Raw genomic sequence first — 19,328 nt, forward strand, 5'->3', positions numbered from 1 at the left:
TGGGGTCTTGCCGTATTGCCCAGGCTGGCTTTGCATTCCTGGCCTCAAATGATCTTCCTACCTCATCCTCCCAAAGTTTTGGAATTATAGGCGTGAGCCACGGCACCCAGCCTGCATAGGATCATTTTGATTCTCCTGAGTTTGATTCCTCCTTGTAAATAAATAAATTTTCTCTTATAAATACAGTTAGTGGCCGGGCGCAGTGACTCACGTTTGTAATCCCAGCACTTTGGGAGGCCAAGGCGGGCAGATCACAAGGTTAGGAGATCGAGACCATCCTGGCTAACATGGTGAAACCCCCGTCTCTACAAAAAATACAAAAAAAAAAAAAAAAAAATTAGCTGGGCGTGGTGGCAGGTGCCTGTAGTCCCAGCTACTCAGGAGGCTGAGGCAGGAGAATGGCGTGAACCCAGGAGGCGGAGCTTGCAGTGAGCTGAGATCCCGCCACTGCACCCCAGCCTGGGCGACAGAGCGAGACTCCGTCTCAAAAAAAAAAAAAAAAAATCGTTAAAATGTGCTTCTGCTCCCAGGAGACTGTTCATGTATCTCTAAATATACTGATAGTTGAATTTCTGAAACTGGAAAATTAAAGAGCAGGTTGTTGACAGTGGCTTCACGGTGTTGATGCTATGCTGTAAGAGCCTGCCTACCTGCCATTTCTCTTGGCATGCCTCTTTTTTCTTGTTGCACACCTCAACCTGTGACGCTCATCACTTCTGGCTTATGTATTTTTTCCAAGCAGTCTCACAAGTTATAATATGACTCTCGGTTGTTTTGCCGAAAATCTGTGTTGATGCTGATGTACTTTTACTGTGAAATTTGTGTTTAAATAAGGGTGTGTGAATGGGATGATGGGAGTGACAGTTGCAGTCTGTTGAAATGTGGTTCTTTTTTTGTTTGTTTTTGTTTTTTAAGAGACAGGGTCTTACTCTGTTGCCCCAGGCTGGAGTGCAGTGGTGCATCCGCAGCTCACTACAGCCTGGACCTCCTGGGCTCAAGCAATCCTCCTGCCTCAGACTCCTAAGTAGCTGAGGCTACAGTCACATGCTACCATGGCTGGCTATTTAAAATTTTTTTTTTTTTTAGATATGTGGTCTCACTATGTTGCCCAGGCTAGTCTCAAACTCCAGGGCTTAACCCATTTGTGCTTAGCGTTCCAATGGAACGCTAAGCTTGTGGGAGTTATATCCCACCGCTCAAGGTCATTGCCAAGGTATGATTTTTTCACAAAAAAAAAATTTGCAACCTCTTTCCTAAATGGGTTAAGTGATGCTCCCACCTCAGCCTCCCCAAGTGCTAGGATTACAGGCGTGAGCCATCATACCAGATCCGAAATGTGTTTTAACTCAGCGAGTTGAGCATTAAGAACTTAATAGTATTTTTTTTCAAGTCATGCATAAAACTTGTATAATTGGGCCTACAAATTTGCTCATATTCAGAAGAATTTGATTTTGGTAGGAACTCATTTTCCTGTTCTGTTCCTCATGTCTGTAAATTCTGAGAGCAGATATGGCATAATCACTTTTTTTCCAGTTTGAATGCTGTGTTTTCAGTTTTTATTTCAGGTAACCTTACTATGAAAGCTGTAAAGAAACATAGAATGATAATGTTAGCAGAGAGAACTGGAAGGGACAGCTGTAATGATGATCTAGCCCACCTGCTTGCTTGACACATGGGAAGGGTGAGGCCTGGACCCACTGAGTGTCATGCCCCTCGCAGGGAGTTACTGGCAAGGATAGAACTCATGTTCCTCAGTTCGCATGTGGCCTGGTGAAAAGCAAATCATTAGGAGGAAAACCTTTCAAAGCCTGAGTTTATTCTGAATGCCTTTCTGGAGTATGTAATAATGCAGGGCAGATTTTATGTTTTTTCATGATAAAATTATAGCGTACCTTTGTTCTTTCTATCTGCAACACATTATTTCATCTATTTGTGCTCTCAGGTTTTCTTCAGTTTGATTACACATCATAAAATATTTTTATTAGTAATACATTCCTAATTCTTTTTTCCACTTGTATTTAGTTGTTATTTTCTTAGTTTCACTTTATTTTCCAGTCTCCCCGCTCCCGCCACCCCACCAAGATGGAATCTTGCTTGCCCAGGCTAGAGTGCAGTGGTGAGATCTCAGCCCTGCAACCTTCGCCTCCTGGGTTTAAGCAATTCTCCTGCCTCAGCATCTGGAGTAGCTGGGATTACAGGCACGTGCCACCACACTGGGCTAATTTTTGTATTTTTAGTAGAGACGGAGTTTCACCATGTTGGCCAGGCTGGTCTCGAACCCCTGACCTCGTGATCCACCCGCCTTGGCCTCCCAAAGTGCTGGGATTACAGGCATGAGCCAGCGTGCCCGGCCCAGAGTGATAAAACTTTGAGGGTGGTAGAAGAGAAGGAAGATTGCAGTGCGGGAAGGATGATATTTGGGACCCTTTTGCCAGTGTACAAGATTATTTCAAAGTGCACACTTTATTTAATAGTACTGTAGTTAGTTAGCATACCCAGAATAAATCATTCCCTTTTCCTCCCTGCTACAAATTAAATCTAAAATTATATCCATTTCCATAAATTCACTCATTCTTTAGTTCAACAAATATTTGAGCATCAGTTATATAACAGGCCCTGTTCTAAGCATTTATGATCTCGTGAATGAAACAAAGTCTTTGTCCTCAAGTAGTTTACATTTAATGGGGCAGAAGGACAATAAGTAAATATATATTGTGTTAGTTGAAAGTACATTTCAAATAACATATTAGGGAAGAACTCTGAAGAGTAATGTTTGATCAGAGACATAAAAGGAAAAAAATGAGTGGAAAAAGAACATTCCTCAGGTAGAGAAAACAAGAGAAACAGCCCTGAAGGGGAAGTTGATCCCTGTTGTTTGAGGAACAGCAGTCATAGTGAAAGGCCAAGTCAGAAGGGGAGCCAGGGGCCACATTGTTTGGTCCTGGTAGGTGACGGGAAGGACTGTGGGTTTTGTTCTGGATGTGGTGGGAATCCACTGGAGGGTTTGAAAGGAATGTGACATCTGATTCAGGGGGAAACCGGTCCTTCTGCTTTGCGCTGTGTTACTTCTCAGTGCTTTATACTGTTGTACATCTTTTCTTGTTGTAGATCGTCTATGCTGAAAGACCTCTCACAGACAACCACAGATCATTGGCTTCTTATGGCTTGAAAGATGGGGACGTTGTGATTTTACGACAGAAGGAGAATGCAGACCCTCGACCTCCAGTGCAGTTCCCAAGTAAGACATCTGGTGGTTGAGCATCCCCCAGCACAACCATCAGCAGGTAGCAGAGCATAGCGCCTCAGAGTTTTGGATTCCCTTTGGATTCAGACTACAGAATACAGATCCTGACTCTGCCTTTTCCCTGCCGTATAACTTTGAACAAGTATTTTAACGTCTCTAAATTGGTTTCCTCTTCTGTAAGATAGATGCCGTAATTAACCCCAACTCCTAAAGCTGACGTGAGGCTAATGCATGTAAAATCTTAGCACATAGGAAGCCCTCAATAAATATTAGCTTCTGTTATCAGCAATAATTATATAATAATCTTTATCCTTGGGAAGGACTTGAAAGAATACATAAGCCTATGATTTTGCTACTTTGTGTCTGTCCTTCATTGGCCAGCCTTTCTGGAGCATTTTATAGCCAGCTAGGCACTTGGAGCTGCATTTCACATGATCTCATAACTTGGTTGTGGGGGGATTTACATAATAATTTGCATAATAACTTATAATTATAAGCTCAGATTTTAAATGGTGTCTTTAAAGTTACATAGCTATTAAGTGAGGGCACAGGAATTAAAATTTGATGCTTTTTCCGTTATGCTGAACTTGATAAACATTAAGCAGCTTGACCACCAAGTTGTGGTTCTTTCCTACTAGCTGTGTTAATCACATACAAAGAAACGTTTATCTATCTTTGATGCTCCTTTTATAATAGATGTTTATAGTCTGAAATCTATGCATTGGGATTTAGTAGGTTCTATGTCACTGAAATAATATGCAGAATTGTGTGGATGTGAACATGTGTGTGCACTGGATAGAGAGAGGGTCATAGCTTTGTTCAGATACTTGAAGTGGTTCATGATCCACAAAATGTTTATAAGGTCTTAATGTGAAACAGCTTGGTGAAATGCGTGGTTTTTTTTCCATTCGCTGCCATATTCAGATAGATTTTCTTAAATAGTGTTTAGCCTGTAGGTCACCAGTTTTAAAGTTTATGGTGACAGATGCTGGCAGAGTCTGGGTGATGACAGACTGACTGCAGTTTTAGCCACAGAGTTTCCATTCAGCCTGAAACTGGAGCTTACTGAGACTATCAAGGACCGGCTCCACCAGATCTGGAAGACATCAGTCCCTTGGGGCCACAGTTAAACTTTAGAAAGAAGTTAAACGTATTTAAACAACTATGACAGTCAGTAAAAACCACATCTTCGTTTGGTTGATTTGATGAGATTGTTAATTCCGGAATTTACTTCTTTTTTTTTTTTTTTTCTTCTGTATTGTTGCTTATGGACAAGAGAGCCAACAGGTTGGGGCGGGAGTGATCTGGTCTATTAAGTAAACATGTTTTTGAGAATTCTTCTGAAGTGAATGGACTCTCAAGATAATGTATAACAGGAGTGGAGATAAAATCTCTTGACCTGCAAAGAGGGCCCGCCCATATATGTTTTTCTGGCTGGTATAGATTAACTACCTCACAGAGATCATCCTCTTCACTTCACCATTTCCTTGGTTGGGAGTTGAACAAAGTGGCTAGTTGAATCCCTGATAAAGGGTAGAAATGTTACATCATGAGTTTAAGCATTCCCTTTTTCTATCTGAGGTCCAAAAAGGCTTCAGGATAGTCCCAGACTTGAGACAAGTTTGTTTGTTTTTTGACTTTTTAGTTTATATAAAATCCTTAATAGTGCAAGGATTGTGCTATAATTCTGATCACTGTGGAATTGCTTAGTGTACTGTCATTTATAACATTAAACACAATTATCTTTAAGAAAAGTATTCAGTTGTTCAGACAAGTTTGACCATCAAATATATTTTTTGGAGTTGAAGGAATGTCGATTGACTCAGGCCTAGCCCCTCATTCTGGCTCTCCTTGTTTACTTTTCTCTTTTCGTTTTTCTTTTTTAAATAACAGTTTTATTGAGATACAATTCATGCATTTAAATGATTTTTTTTACTATATTCATGGGTTGTGTAACCATCACCACAATCCATTTTAGCGTATTTTCATTACCTTAAAAAGAAATCCTATACCCACTTATAGTCATTTCCCATTTCCCCCTAGGCTCTGCAGCCTAGACAACTACAAGTCTACTTTCTGTCTCTATGTATTTGCCTATTTGGGACATTTCATATAAATGGGGTCATAGAATATGTGAGTCCGTTGTGTAAGGATTAAAATTCCCTTTTATCTTCCTTTCATTTTAGTAAGGTCAGTTCAGCCTGGCATATAGAACCTGGGAGTTGTAGCTTCTAAACTGTGGTAGTTTTTGGTGTACTCAGCACTGAGAACCTATGCAAGTCCCTTTTCTTCTTTCTTTTCTATAAAATGATGACACTGTTTAGCTCCCCAAGGGCATGAGAAGAGTTAGCAGAAATGCACAGATTAAAGTATAAATTCAGAGAACTATTAAGAACTTCCCGGAGCCAATACGTTTAGCACTGACTTGCAAAATTTAGCATCTAATATTTATGCTGCTCACTTGACATATATAATATCCTTTGATCCGGCCGGGTGTGGTGGCTCACACTTATAATCCTAGCACTTTGGGAGGCTGAGGTGGGTGGATCACCTGAGGTCAGGATTTTGAGACCAGCCTGGCCAACATGGTGAAATCTCATCTCTACTAAAAATACAAAAAATTAGCTGGGCGTAGTGGCAGACGCCTGTAATCCCAGCTACTCGGGAGGCCGAGGCAGGAGAAACACTTGAACCCAGGAGGCAGAGGTTGCAGCGAGGCAAGATCGTGCCATTGCACTCCAGCCTGGGCAACAAGGCAAGACTGCGTCTCAAAAAAAAAAAAAAAAAAAAATTCTTTGATCCAAGCGCCAAGGCTGTTTGAACCATATGTCAGACCAGAGTAGGATTTTTCTCAAGAACAACATCCAGACTTATGCAATTATATTTATTGAAACTAGCTTTAATTTTTTTTTTTTTTTTTTTTGAGACGAAGTTTTGCTCTTGCCTGGGCTGGAGTGCAATGGCGCCATCTTGGCTCACTGCAACCTCCACCTCCCGGGTTCAGGTGATTCTCCTGCCTCAGCCTCCCGCATAGCTGGGATTACAGGCGACTGCCACCACACCTGGCTAATTTTTGTATATTTAGTAGAGATTGACCAGGCTGGTCTTGAACTTCTGACCTCAGGTGATCCAGCCACCTTGACCTCCCAAAGTGCTGGGATTACAGGTGTGAGCCACCGCGCCTGGCCACTTTAATTATTTAAAAACGTAAATTAAAAACCTGATGTCTATTGTGAGATATTTTATAAGCTAAAAATTTGGGGTTACTACTATCACCTTCCCCCTATTTTTCTTCTATCGATTCACTCTCAGCCTGCAGGCTTTATATTCAGAGTCAACGTGAGAAAGAACAAGGGTGAAGTCTACAGTTACCTTTGCTGCTGTCACGTACCATGTATGAGCAAGTGTTCTGCTGTTTCCTTCAAGTGCTTGTTTTTGTAGAGTAATTTGAGTAAACTGAATTGATTTTCCCCAACAGACTTACCCCGAATAGATTTCAGTAGTATAGCTGTGCCTGGCACATCAAGTCCCCGGCAGCGCCAGCCACCAGGAACACAGCAGTCCCACTCATCTCCTGGAGAAATAACTTCATCTCCTCAGGGCTTGGACAATCCAGCCTTGCTCCGAGATATGTTGCTGGCCAACCCGCATGAGCTGTCTTTGCTGAAGGAACGCAATCCACCCCTGGCAGAAGCTCTGCTCAGTGGAGACCTTGGTAAGCTTATAAATTTGGAAGGCTGTTAGGCTGGCCTGAGGTGAAGAAGCTGTGTCATAGCAAATGTGAAGAGACTCAAGCAATACTGTGTCTCATGATTTATTGAACATACCAGTTTTTTCTCTGTGAGAGGTAAATTAGTACTAAAGTCAAAGGCTGAGTTAATTGGAAACAGCAATAGAGTTTTAGGAGTGAAATCCATCTAGGCCACCCCCCTCGGTTTACTTTTTGTTTTCCTCATTGTTTTTGGCAGCACATAACCTAGGTACTGATTTTTTTTTTTTTTTTTTTTTTTTGAGACGGAGTCTTGCTCTTTCACCCGGGCTGGAGTGCAGTGGCACAATCTTGGCTCACTGCCAGCTCTGCCTCCCAGGTTCATGCTATTCTCTTGTCTCAGCCTCCCAAGTAGCTGGGACTACAGGCGCACGCTGCCACGCCTGGCTAATTTTTTGTATTTTTAGTAGAGATGGGGTTTAACCGTGTTAGCCAGGATGGTCTTGATCTCCTGACCTCATGATGCGGCCACCTCAGCCTCCCAAAGTGCTGGGATTACAGGTGTGAGCCACCGTGCCAGTACTGATATTTTAACCTGTTTAGTTAGATCTTCAATTAAAGTGATCACCAACAAGCCAGCTGATGCCAGGAAGGTTCAGTGCCCTGTATGGCAAAATTGAATCACCTTAACCTCAGTCCACTCCAAGTTATTTTTTGTATTTTATAAAGATGGAGTTTTGCCATGTTGTCCAGGCTGCTTTCAAATTCTTGGGCTCAAGCAGTCTGCCTGCCTTGGCCTCCCAAAGTGCTGGGATTACAGGCATGAGCGGTCACACCCAGCCAACTTTTAGCCATCTTTATGAATCGAGTTTTCTCTATAAATTACTCTTATTTTACTCTTGCGTTTATGAGTTAAATTGGGTTAAGTCTAAAAACATAACAGACACTTAATGACTCATTCCTCAATTGACTGTCTTTAAATTGGCAATCTACCTTACAGCAAAGTACTCAGATTTTAAATATACAATTCCTTGAGTTTTGACAAACTCCTGTAACGCCAGTCAAGACACAGGACATTTCTCTCACTCCAGAAAGTTCCACTGTGTTCCTTTCTAGTCAGTCTCCTCTCCTTATAGGTTACTACTGTTTTGATAATCTTACGGTTTAGTTTCCCCTGTTTTTAAGCTTCATGTATATGGAATAATAGAGTGTCTGCTCTTTCGTGTTAGGCTTTGTTTTTTTTTTTTTTTTTTTTCCATGAGATGGAGTCTCACTCTGTCTCCCAGGCTGGAGTGCAGTGGCGCGATCTCTGCTCACTGCAACCTTCGCCTCCCGGATTCAAGTGATTCTCCCGCCTCAGTGTCCCAAGTAGCTGGGACTACAGGCATGCACCACCACACCCGGCTAATTTTTGTCTTATTAGTAGAGATCGGGTTTCACCATGTTGGCCAGGCTGGTCTCAAACTCCTGACCTTGTGACCCACCCGTCTTGGCCTCCCAAAGTACTGAGATTACAGGCGTGAGCCACCACTCCCAGCTCATGTTAGGCTTTTCACTCAATGCTTTTTAGATCCATCTGTATTGTGTGCATTAGTAGTTCAGATAACCATTGTCATAATATCTTTTAATCTCTTATATCAGCATATCTAACCACCAAAGACAGTGATGATGGGGCATTTAAGTTTGCACACTTAAATGTACCACCATTTAAGAAATTGCAAAATAGTCCGGGCGTGTGGATCACCTGAGGTCAGGAGTTCAAGACCAGCCTGGCCAACATGGTGAAACCCCATCTCTACTAAAAATACAAAAAATAGCTGGATGTGGTGGCAGGCACCTGTAATCCCAGCTACTTGGGAGGCTGAGGCAGGAGAATCACTTGAACCCGGGAGGTGGAGGTTGTAGTGAGCCGAGATCGCGACATTGCACCCCAGCCTGGGCAACGAGTGAAACTCCATCTCAAAAAAAAAAAGAAATTGCAAAATAGGCTCTTGTTGTAACATACATCTTACAGCAAGCAGTGTTTTCTCTACTAATTTTCCTGCCTATTAGTTCATCAGAACACACACAAAATATAGGTAGACTAAAAATAGTTTATACTTAATTTATCTGGCTTAAGGCAGGGCATGTTATAAAGGCAATGAAACTAGAAGAGGAAAAGGAGATTATGTAATGCTGTATTGTTTCTAGGTAATAGGATAATGAGAACAATGAGGAGGGGAGGAGTGGGGACATTCATCTGCCACATGGTCACTCCCCACCGTTTTAAATTGGAAAGTTGTTACCTCTGAGTAGAAACAATATGATAGATAACTTCTTATAAAAGATTTTTGCAAATACTTTTTTCTTTTTCTTTTTTTTTTTTTTTTTTAAAAAACAGAGTCTCACCATGTCACTCAGGCTGGAGTGTGTGGTGCCATCACAGTGCACTGCAGCCTCGACCTCCTGGGCTCAAGCCATCCCCCCACCCTTGAATCCCCATCCGACAATAGCCGGGACTACAGGCACGCACCACTATGCCCAACTAATTTTTATATTTTTTGTAGAGACAAGGTCTTGCTTTGTTGCCCAGGCTGGTCGCAAACTCCTAGGCTCAAACGGTCCTCCCACCTCAGCCTCCCAAAGTGTCGAGATTATAGGCATGAGCTACCACACCCAGCCACAAATACTTTCTTTACACTGAATTTAAATGATGAAATAGCCTTGACTCGGAGAATAGAAAGTAAATGTAATTGCTCATTTCTTTTTTTTTTTGAAACGGAGTCTCGCTCTGTCGCCCAGGCTGGAGTGCAGTGGCGCAATCTCGGCTCACTGCAAGCTCCGCCTCCCGGGTTCACGCCATTCTCCTGCCTCAGCCTCTCCGAGTAGCTGGGACTACAGGCGCCCGCCACCACGCCCGGCTAATTTTTTGTATTTTTAGTAGAGACGGGGTTTCACCGTGGTCTCGATCTCCTGACCTCGTGATCCGCCCGCCTCGGCCTCCCAAAGTGCTGGGATTACAAGCGTGAGCCACCGCGCCCGGCCGTAATTGCTCATTTCAAATAAGCTTTAGGCATCCTCTCTGCATCTCTTACAGTTGTAGTTTGAGAAATTGTTTGGTGTGGAAAAGTACTGATAAAGGTTGAAAATATAGTGGTATTTAAGATTTTTCTCGCTTATATTTGTAGAGAAATTTTCTAGAGTCCTGGTGGAGCAGCAGCAGGACCGAGCCCGGAGAGAGCAAGAAAGGATTCGTCTGTTTTCTGCTGATCCCTTTGACCTTGAAGCTCAGGCAAAGATAGAAGAAGATATAAGGTAATGACCTGTTCATCTAAAGAACAAGACTTAGGCCGGGCGCGGTGGCTCACGCCTGTAATCCCAGCACTTTGGGAGGCCGAGGCAGGCGGATCATGAGGTCAGGAGATCGAGACCATCCTGGCCAACACAGTGAAACCCCGTCTCTACTAAAAATACAAAAAATTAGCCGGGCGTTGTGGTGGGCGCCTGTAGTCCCAGGTACTCGGGAAGCTGAGGCAGGAGAATGGCTTGAACCCGGGAGGCGGAGCTTGCAGTGAGCCGAGATTGCGCCACTGCACTCCAGCCTGGGCGACAGAGCGAGACTCCATCTCAAAAAAAAAAAAAGAACAAGACTTAGAGACTCCAGATTTCCCAAACTGCAGGTTATCTGACATTAGTGGGGCATCTGCTTGGAGGTAGCTTCTCTGTTTTGCAGTTGAGATAGTAACCTCAGTCTTTTAGTTAGTCTCTCCTCTTTCATTTTCTACGCATTTCGATTTGACATGACAAAGATATTGGTGCTTAATTTAATAACTTTCTGTTCTAAAATTTTAAGGAAGACTCCCTGACTAGCAGACAGAGCATCATAACACAGCTCTAGATAAATGACCCCCAGACTGAGTGGAAGCCACCATCTGGTGAGACAGCAAGGCTGGTTGCATATTACATGGGCTGATTTGACTCTCTCTCTTTAGACATATTGTATAAGTCCTGAATAAATCCAGGGCTTGAACATGATTGGATTAGAGAAGGCTCTGCACCGATGGAACGTTGGTAGTCCTAGGTCTGTTTTCTTGCTGCATTTCTTGTACTGGCCTCAGTGGATAAACTGAATGCTGGACATGTTTCCAGCTCTCAGTTTCTGTAATGCAGTGGTTCTCACCTGGGGCTATAGTAAAATCCCATGAGAAGCTTTTAAAAATGCAGATGCTTGGGCTCTTCTCCCAAATCTGATGAATCAGAATTGTCGGGCATGCAGCTCAAGCAAGGACAGTGACGCTGTTCCAGCCTCAGTCACACTGATAGTCACAAGCAAGATTCTGTTCAGTCATTCTCTGAAAAACAGGACAGCTGCTTTTCCTGCCTCAAGTCAGTTTTTGTTGCTAATTGTGAAGAACTTAGTATAACTAAGAGAAAGATAACAGCAATGATACTTACTATGCTTAGACTACTTAGCCTTTTAGGGACTGTGTCATCATTTCGGTTACTTAAATGAAGCCTAACTTGGTCATTGTATTATACTATCTATCAACTTAGAAATCAAATGCTTTTTTAAACTTCTTATTCTTTTTATCTTTTTTTTTTTTTTTTTTTTTGAGACAAGGTCTCACTCTGTCACCCAGGCTGGAGTACAGTGGCACAATCACAGCTCATTACAGCCTGGACCTCCCCGAGACTGAGGTGTTCTCACCTTAGCCTCCCGAATAGCTGGGAATACAGGCATCTGCCACCACGCCCAGCTAATTTTTTCATTTTTTGTAGAGACAGGATTTCACCATGTTGCCCAGGCTGGTCTTGAACTCCTGAGCTCACGCAATCCATGCGCCTCGGCCTCCCAAAGTGCTAGGATTATAGGCATGAGCCACTGCACTTAGCCCTTTCTTCTTCTTCTTTTTTCTTTTTAATTTTTTTCTTTTCTTTTTTTTTTTTTTTTTTTGAGACAGCATTTCGTCATGTTGGCCAGGCTAGTCTCAAACTCCTGACCTCAATTGATCTCCTACCTCAGCCTCTCAAAGTGCTGGGATTACAAGTGTGAGCACCATGTCCTGCCTCTTACTCTTCTTACTACATTTGAAATCAGAAATATAGGCTAGTCATGGTGGCTCATGCCTGTAATCCCAACACTTTGCTTGAAGCCAGGAGGTTGAGACCAGCCTGGGCAGCAAAGTGAGACTCCGTCTTTACAAAAAATAAAATAAATTAGCCAGGTGTGGTGGCATGCACCTGCAGTCCCAGCTACTCAGGAGGCTGAGGCAGGAAGATCACTCGAGCCCAGTAGTTGGAGGCTGCAGTAAGCTATGATTGTACCACTGCATTCCGACACGGGCAAGAGAATGAGACCCCCATCTCAGGAGAAAAAAAGAAATATAATTGTACACTAGAATTAATTGACAGTCCTAAGTCATTATGAAACTCCGTCTCAAAAAAATAAATAAGAAGAATAGAAGTGAAATAGAGAATGTCCATATGGCTCATGTTTCTTTCTAGGGCTTGAGTGAAGGAAATAGAGTGACACATCTATTCTCTTCCCCACCCCAGGACCAAGACTGGAGTCTTGCTCTGTCACCCAGGCCTGAGTGCAGTGGCGCGATCTCGGCTCATTGCAGCCTCCGCCTCCCAGGTTCAAGCGATTCTGCTGCCTCAGCCTCCTGAGTAGCTGGGATTACAGGCATGCGCCACCACACCCGGCTATTTTGGTATTTTTAGTAAAGACAGGGTTTCACCATCTTGGCCAGGCTGGTCTCAAACTCCTGACCTCAGGTGATCCGCCCTTCTTGTCCTCCCAAAGTGCTGGGATTATAGGTGTGAGCCACTGCCGCCTGGCCGCATCTATTCTTTGAAAGGTGAAAACCTTGTACCTGTGAAGAGACTCTCTACATATGGACCCCAGAAAAGCCAAAGTAGCTGTTGTTATTGCAGAGGATTTTTTTGTTGAAACTCATTTGGGTTGGAGTCCATGCATGATGAAGTATACAATTAATTTTAGGTTATTTCTATGTTTAATAATGTGCAATAGCATAAAACCTGTGTAATTATATAAAAAGTCTATTAAAGTTTCATTTGGCTTGCTACACCAGTGATTACACAGGGTATGTGAATACCAAGGTTCGATAGCTTTCATATTTGCCTAAAGGAAGGTGCCTTTGACTTTCTGAGTTTAAATTTTGTTGCAAAATGACTGATAAAGCCATCAGTTCACTTGAGCTAGATATTATTATTAAAGGACAGAAACTGTAGTTAGAGCAGGAGTCAGCAGAGTTTTTTTTTATTTGTTTTGAGACAGGGCCTCCGACGTTTAGGCTGGAGTGTAGTGGCACGATCATGGCTCATAGCCTCAACTTCTTGGGCTCAGGTGATCCTCCCCCATCAGCCTCCCAAGTAGCTGGGTCTATAGGCACACCACCACACCTGGCTAATTTTTCTTGTATTTTGTAGAGACGAGGTTCACCGTGTTGCCCAGTCGTGTCTTGAAGTCCTGGGCTCAAGTGATCTGTCCAGCTCCCAGAGTGCTTGGATTATAGGTGTGAGCCACCACACTTGGCCTGAGGTTTATTTTTTGTTTGTTTGTTTGTTTGTTTGTTGAAGAGACAGGGTCAGCACCATAAAACGGCAAAAAAAAAAGACAGTGTCTTGCTCTGTCATCCAGGCTGGAGTGCAGTGGTGCCATCCTAGCTCACTGCAGCCTCAGCCTCCCAGGCCCAAGCAATCTCTTGACTCAGTCTTCTGAATAGCTGGGACTACAGGCTTGTGCTACCACGCCCAGCTAATTATAGTGATAGGGTCTCACTGTGTTGCCCAGGCTGGTGTCAAACTCCTGGCCTCAAGTGTTCCTCCTGCCTTGGCCTCCCAAAGTGCTGGGATTATAGGCATGAGCCATTGTGCCTGGCCTTAGTGGACTTTATATAAATGGGCAGATAGTAAATATTTTAGTCTTTGCAGACCATACAATCTGTGTTGCTCGTGTTCAACTCCGCCACTGCCATGTGAAAGCAGCCATAGACAATAGGACAATATGTAAATGCACTATATCACTGTGTTTCCATAAAACTTTTTTTGCCTAAACAGCAGGCTATGATTTACCAACCCTGGATTTACAGTGTAGGTTATCCTGAATCTTAAAACCTGTTTTGTTAGTGTCTCAGTCTTCAGGTAAGTTGCCCAGCCACTGACCTAGTTTCCATTAATGTTAGTAGTATTTGATAATGTTTTTGAAAGGAGATTGATTCATGCTGTTTTAAGGGAGTAGAAAAAAATTGGGAATAAACATGAGATGTTGGAGTAAGCAAGAACTCCCTGTTGTTGCTTTTCTCATGTAAGAATTAGAGTTGTGTTGATTTTTTTGTTTTCTTTTCCTTCCTTTTGGTGGGGAGAGATGGGGTTTCACCATGTTGCCCAGGCTGCTCTGAAACTCCTGAGCTCAAACTCCTGAGCTCAAGGGATCCATCTACTTTGGCCTTCCAAAGTGCTGGGACTACAGGTGTGAGCCACTGCACCTGGCATGTTGATTTTTTTTTTTTTTTTTTTTTTGGTGGCTCACTCTGTCACCCAGGCTGGAGTGTAGTGGTGCGATCTCGGCTCACTGCAACCTCCACCTCCCGGGTTCAAGCAATTCTACTGCCTCAGCCTCCTGAGTAGCTGGGATTACAGGTGCATGCCACCATGCCCGGCTGGTTTTTGTATTTTTAGTAGAGATAGGGTTTCACCATGTTGGCCAGACTGGTCTTGAACTCCTGACCTCCGGTGATCCACCTGCCTTGGCCTCCCAAAGTGTTGGGATTACAGGCATGAGCCACCGTGCACAGCCAGCATGTTGAATTTTTAAACAAATTATTTCATGGATCAAATGAACTACGAAACACATGTAGTTTTAAGCGATGGATGCAATTTTTTTGTAGCATAAGCCGTTATATGAGCACTGTATACTAGATGCTTTGTACCTCTTGGCAACCTAGGTAACAATTATCCTCAGTGTACACATTACAAAACCCAGTCCTGGAGATGAAGCAGCAGGTGCAGCACAAGAAGTTGAAATATTTGTGTTTTCTGTTTGTGAACTTTTTGTAATGTTCTAGGCTTAGGAAATGTATTCAGATACCCAGAAAACCCTCAGTTAAAATTGGAACATTCCCGAAATTCTAACATTCTGCCAGAAAAATGGGGTTGTAACCCTTGCTCTCCAGTTTCTTATTTCTGAGCATATAAAGGCAGCTCAGTGTTTTACATAGGGTAATTTTTATGCCTTTAGATTTTCTGCCAGCTATTTATCTTACTCCCTCTTAGGAAATGATCTCTTGCCCCATATAGCACCAATTTTTCTATGACTCAGCTGCTGTGCTTGGGGCAAAAGATATGTACAAATCTGTTTTTTAATATTGTGACTTTGAAACTGATTTCTCTCCATGGAATTAATGCTTTCAGTGTCCCTGGTCTTGTTCTGTTACAGGCAACAGAACATTGAGGAAAACATGACAATAGCTATGGAAGAGGCTCCGGAAAGTTTTGGCCAAGTAGTGATGCTTTATATTAACTGCAAAGTGAATGGACATCCTGTGAAAGCCTTTGTTGACTCAGGTGACGTCTCTGTCTTTTATTTCTTGGTCTCCCCTCCAACATCCTTAACCTGACACGGGAGAAGGGGAGGCTCAAGCATCCGTTCAGATGGCTCTACTTTTTTTTTTTTTTTTTGAGAGTCTTGCTCTGTCACCCAGGCTGAAGTGCAGTGGCGTGATCTTGGCTCACTGCAACCTCTGTCTCCTGGGTTCAAGCGATTCTCCAGCCTCAGCCTACCGAGTAGCTGGGATTACAGGTGCCTACCACCACGCCCGGCTAATTTTTACATTTTTAGCAGAGATGGGATTTCACCATGTTGGTCAGGCTGGTCTTGAACTCCTGACCTCAAGTGATCCACTGCACCCGGCCCAGATGGCTGTAGTTCTTTAGGCTGCTAACTCACCAGCCTGGGACCTACTGTTTCACTTGCCAGGCATTCTGTTGGTATTAGGTTTCTTTCTTTAATCATTTCTTAACCAGTTTTGTATTTTGTGGTGTCTCCTTTATCTTCCTACCTGCCCTTATCTAGCATCCTGAATTTCTTGGATATTTCTGTAAAAAACTGGGAATACATAGGTTTGGAAGAAGGAGCTATAAAAGGAGCTGTGTAGGGTATAGGTCAAACACAATTTCAGCCTGGCCTGTGCACCAACACTTTGCCAAGATTTGGGAGGAATGTAAGGCTATCTGGGTATGGTTCTTACCCTTAAAGAACTTAACAACCAGGTAAGGAGACAGGGATTCTTCTCCGTGAGGGTTCAGTTAATTGACATACTAGCTGGCACCTTTTCTGTCAGTAATAACTGTTTGCTTTTTAGTAAGACTACACCATGCAGCATTTTGTGGGTGTATGACTGAGTGGTCTCATACGTCTTAATTCTAGGTGTCTCACTCAAGGCTGTAAGATAGGTGAGTTCCTAGAGTAGAAAAATTCCTTGCTCAAATAATATTTTCCCCCTTCGCTGTGTATTTCTATATAAAAAGAAAAAAAGTATTTTCTTTCATTTGTTCATCTACACATTCCTAAGCACATGCTGGGTTTCAGCTCTCTCTCTCTCATTATTTAAAGAGAGGGTCTCTGTCACCCAGGTTAGAGTGCAGTGGTGCAGTCAGCTCACTTCAGCCTCCAGCTCCTGGGCTCTACTGTCTTCCAGCCTCAGCCTCTCAAGTAGCTGGAACTACAGGCATGTGCAACCATACCTGGCTGATTTTTTAACTTTTTGTAGAGACAGAGTTCCCCTGTGTTGTGCAGGCTGATCGGGAACTGGCCTCAACTCTCATTAAGGGTTTGTACCTTGAGACTGGGTGTAGTGGCTCATGCCTGTAATTCCAGCATTTTGGGAGAATTGCTTGAGCCCAGGAGTTTTGAGACCAGCCTAGGCAACATGGGGAAATCTCGCCTCTACAAAAAATACAAAAATTAGCCGGGTGTGGTGGTGTGTACCTGTAGTCCCAGCTACTGGGGAGGCTGAGATGGGAGGATCACCTGAGCCTGTGGTGACGGCAGAGGTCAGGGCTGCAGTGAGCTGTGATCGTGCCACTGTGCCCCAGCCTGGGTGAGTGAGACCCTGCCTTCGGGAAAAAAAAAAAAGGAGTTTGTATCTTGAGATACAGACATTCCTGGGAGAAGTAAATTTGCTGATTATTCAGTTTAAAAAATATCTGTTGTGTATAGGGCCTTGTGCTGTGTGCTTGGTGATAAGACTTAGTGACTGGAGCCTCAGAGGTCCCCTGTGTGAGTGAGAGACAAATACATAGGAGACGCTAATAGAATACTCAGTGTGTATCGATTCCTTATTGTGTGCCAAGCACCATGCTAGGTGCTTAATATAATCATCTTACTCAATTTTATTTCATCCTCAGAACATCTCTATGTACTTTGTTCTACTATAATTCCTGTTTTATCCATAAGGAAACTTAGATATAGAGAGGTCACATTCTCTACTCTGTCTTTTACACATAAGGAATCTTAGAGGGATCAAGTCACGCTTCCAGGTATACAGAGTTCGTGAGTGGTGGGCTTTGGATTCAGCCCCAGGTCCCCTGGATGCCAGAAATCTCAACCACTGTGCAAAAATCAGGTGAATGTTGGATGGCTATAGAGACCACATTCTCACTCTGACCGAGGTGCTCAGGAGGGTCTTTCCAAAAGACAGCATTTGAGCTGAGGCTTTGGAAAATGCAGGAGAGCAGTGAAAGGGGCCCTTCTCATCCTGGGTTGCTTACTTTAGTAAATAAATTAAAGTTAAGGAGGAAGAAAAGAGAGAATTGCCTTTCCAAATTCCCTTTTCCTTCATTATTTCTGGGCCTTTTTGAATCTAACCTTTCTCAAATGCCAAGAACTTTTATTGCTTATAAAGTGTAGGATACCTGTGAATAATATGAGCAGGAAGTGTTGGAATTGAGTGAGAGGCGAGGTCATTGCAAAAGGGCAGTCAGGGAGGAAGTGGGTCTTGAGCTGGATCTTGAAGCATCAGTGGAATTCAGAAAAAAAAGCAGGGGAGGGAGCATTTTACAGGAGGGTCAAAGTGAGTGAATGGCAAAGGGGACATATTCCTCCTGCTGAAGCAGAGGGTTTAGAGTAGTTAGAATGTGAGGCTGGAAAGAAATGGTGGAGCCAGGATGGGGTGGGATCTGAAGCTGTGGTGATGGTGGTTTGAAACTAATCTCATAAGGAGTGGAAACCATTGAGGACTTTTAAGCAGATGAAGAAGTACATGATTTGAAAACGGTGATATTGGCCCAGTACAGTGGCTCAAACCTGTAATCCCAGCATTTTGGGAGGCTGAGGCGGGTAGATCACTTGAGGTCAGGAGTTCAAGACCAGCCTGGCCAACATGGTGAAACCCCATGTCTACTAAAAATACAAAATCAGCCAGGTATAATGGTGGCACGCTGTAATCCCAACTACTTAGGAGGCTAAGGCAGGAGAATCACCTGAACCCGGGAGGCAGAGATTGCAGTGGGCTGAGATCACACCACTGCACTCTAGCCTAGGCAACAGAGCAAGACTGTGTTTCCAAAAAAAAAAGTGATATTTTAGGAAAACAAAGGTAGACACAGATCTGGAAAATTCTGTACCCCTAAGGGTCACAACAATATCCCTGCTTTAAATTACATATCCACGGAGTGGTTTGGAAGCCAGAACAATTGTCCTCTTGCAAGGGAATGGCAGTGTAAGCCAGGCTGATCACTGTGGTAAGAAGAAAGGCATCAGGACAGGCGCCGTGGCTCAAACCTGTAATCCCAGCACTTTGGGAGGCCAAGGCGGGTGGATCACCTGAGGTCAGAAGTTCAAGACCAGCCTGGCCAACGTGGTGAAGCCCCATCTCTACTAAAAATACAAAAAATAGCCGGGCATGGTGGCACTTGCCTGTAATCCCAGCTACTTGGGAGGCTGAGGCAGGAGAATCACTTGAACCCAGGAGGTGGAGCTTGCAGTAAGCCGAGATTGCACCATTGCACTCCAGCCTGGGCAAAAAAAAAAAAAAAAAAGAAGAAGAAGAAAGGGCATCAGAAATAGCAGAAATTGCATAGACCTTATTTACAGGTTTGAGAAAAGAAAGAAGACTAGGAGGATTCAAAAGTGAACAATGCCCTGGTTTTATGGCTGCGAGAAAATAATCCCATTGGCAAAGACAGAGAAATCCAAAGTGGGAATTATTTGGGGAGAAAGAGTTTTATAAGCCTGTTGGCTTTGACAGAAATGTCCAGTGCACAAGAATGTAGAACTAGAGTTTCAGGGAGAAGTTAGGAGTGTAAAGATTACAGAAGCGACTGTCTTCTACACAGGCCAACCCGCCGAGTACATGTTTCTGGGAGAGAAAA

General features: G+C 43.4%; 1 protein-coding gene across 4 annotated transcripts in view; it reads left to right on the forward strand.

The window, feature by feature from the left end:
* The window catches only part of DDI2 (DNA damage inducible 1 homolog 2), a 51,779-nt gene that overhangs the window by 5,740 nt on the left and 26,711 nt on the right, over window positions 1-19,328 (forward strand). For all 4 annotated transcript variants that reach the window (XM_058443628.1, XM_032759020.2, XM_058443631.1 and 1 more), the window contains exons 2-5: window positions 3,109-3,238; window positions 6,723-6,959; window positions 10,121-10,247; window positions 15,394-15,521. In XM_058443628.1, the coding sequence (XP_058299611.1) occupies window positions 3,109-3,238; window positions 6,723-6,959; window positions 10,121-10,247; window positions 15,394-15,521 (622 nt within the window). The remainder of the gene's footprint in view (window positions 1-3,108; window positions 3,239-6,722; window positions 6,960-10,120; window positions 10,248-15,393; window positions 15,522-19,328) is intronic.

This window comes from Hylobates moloch, unplaced genomic scaffold, assembly GCF_009828535.3.
Source record: "Hylobates moloch isolate HMO894 unplaced genomic scaffold, HMol_V3 SCAFFOLD_9, whole genome shotgun sequence".
NCBI lineage: Eukaryota > Metazoa > Chordata > Mammalia > Primates > Hylobatidae > Hylobates > Hylobates moloch.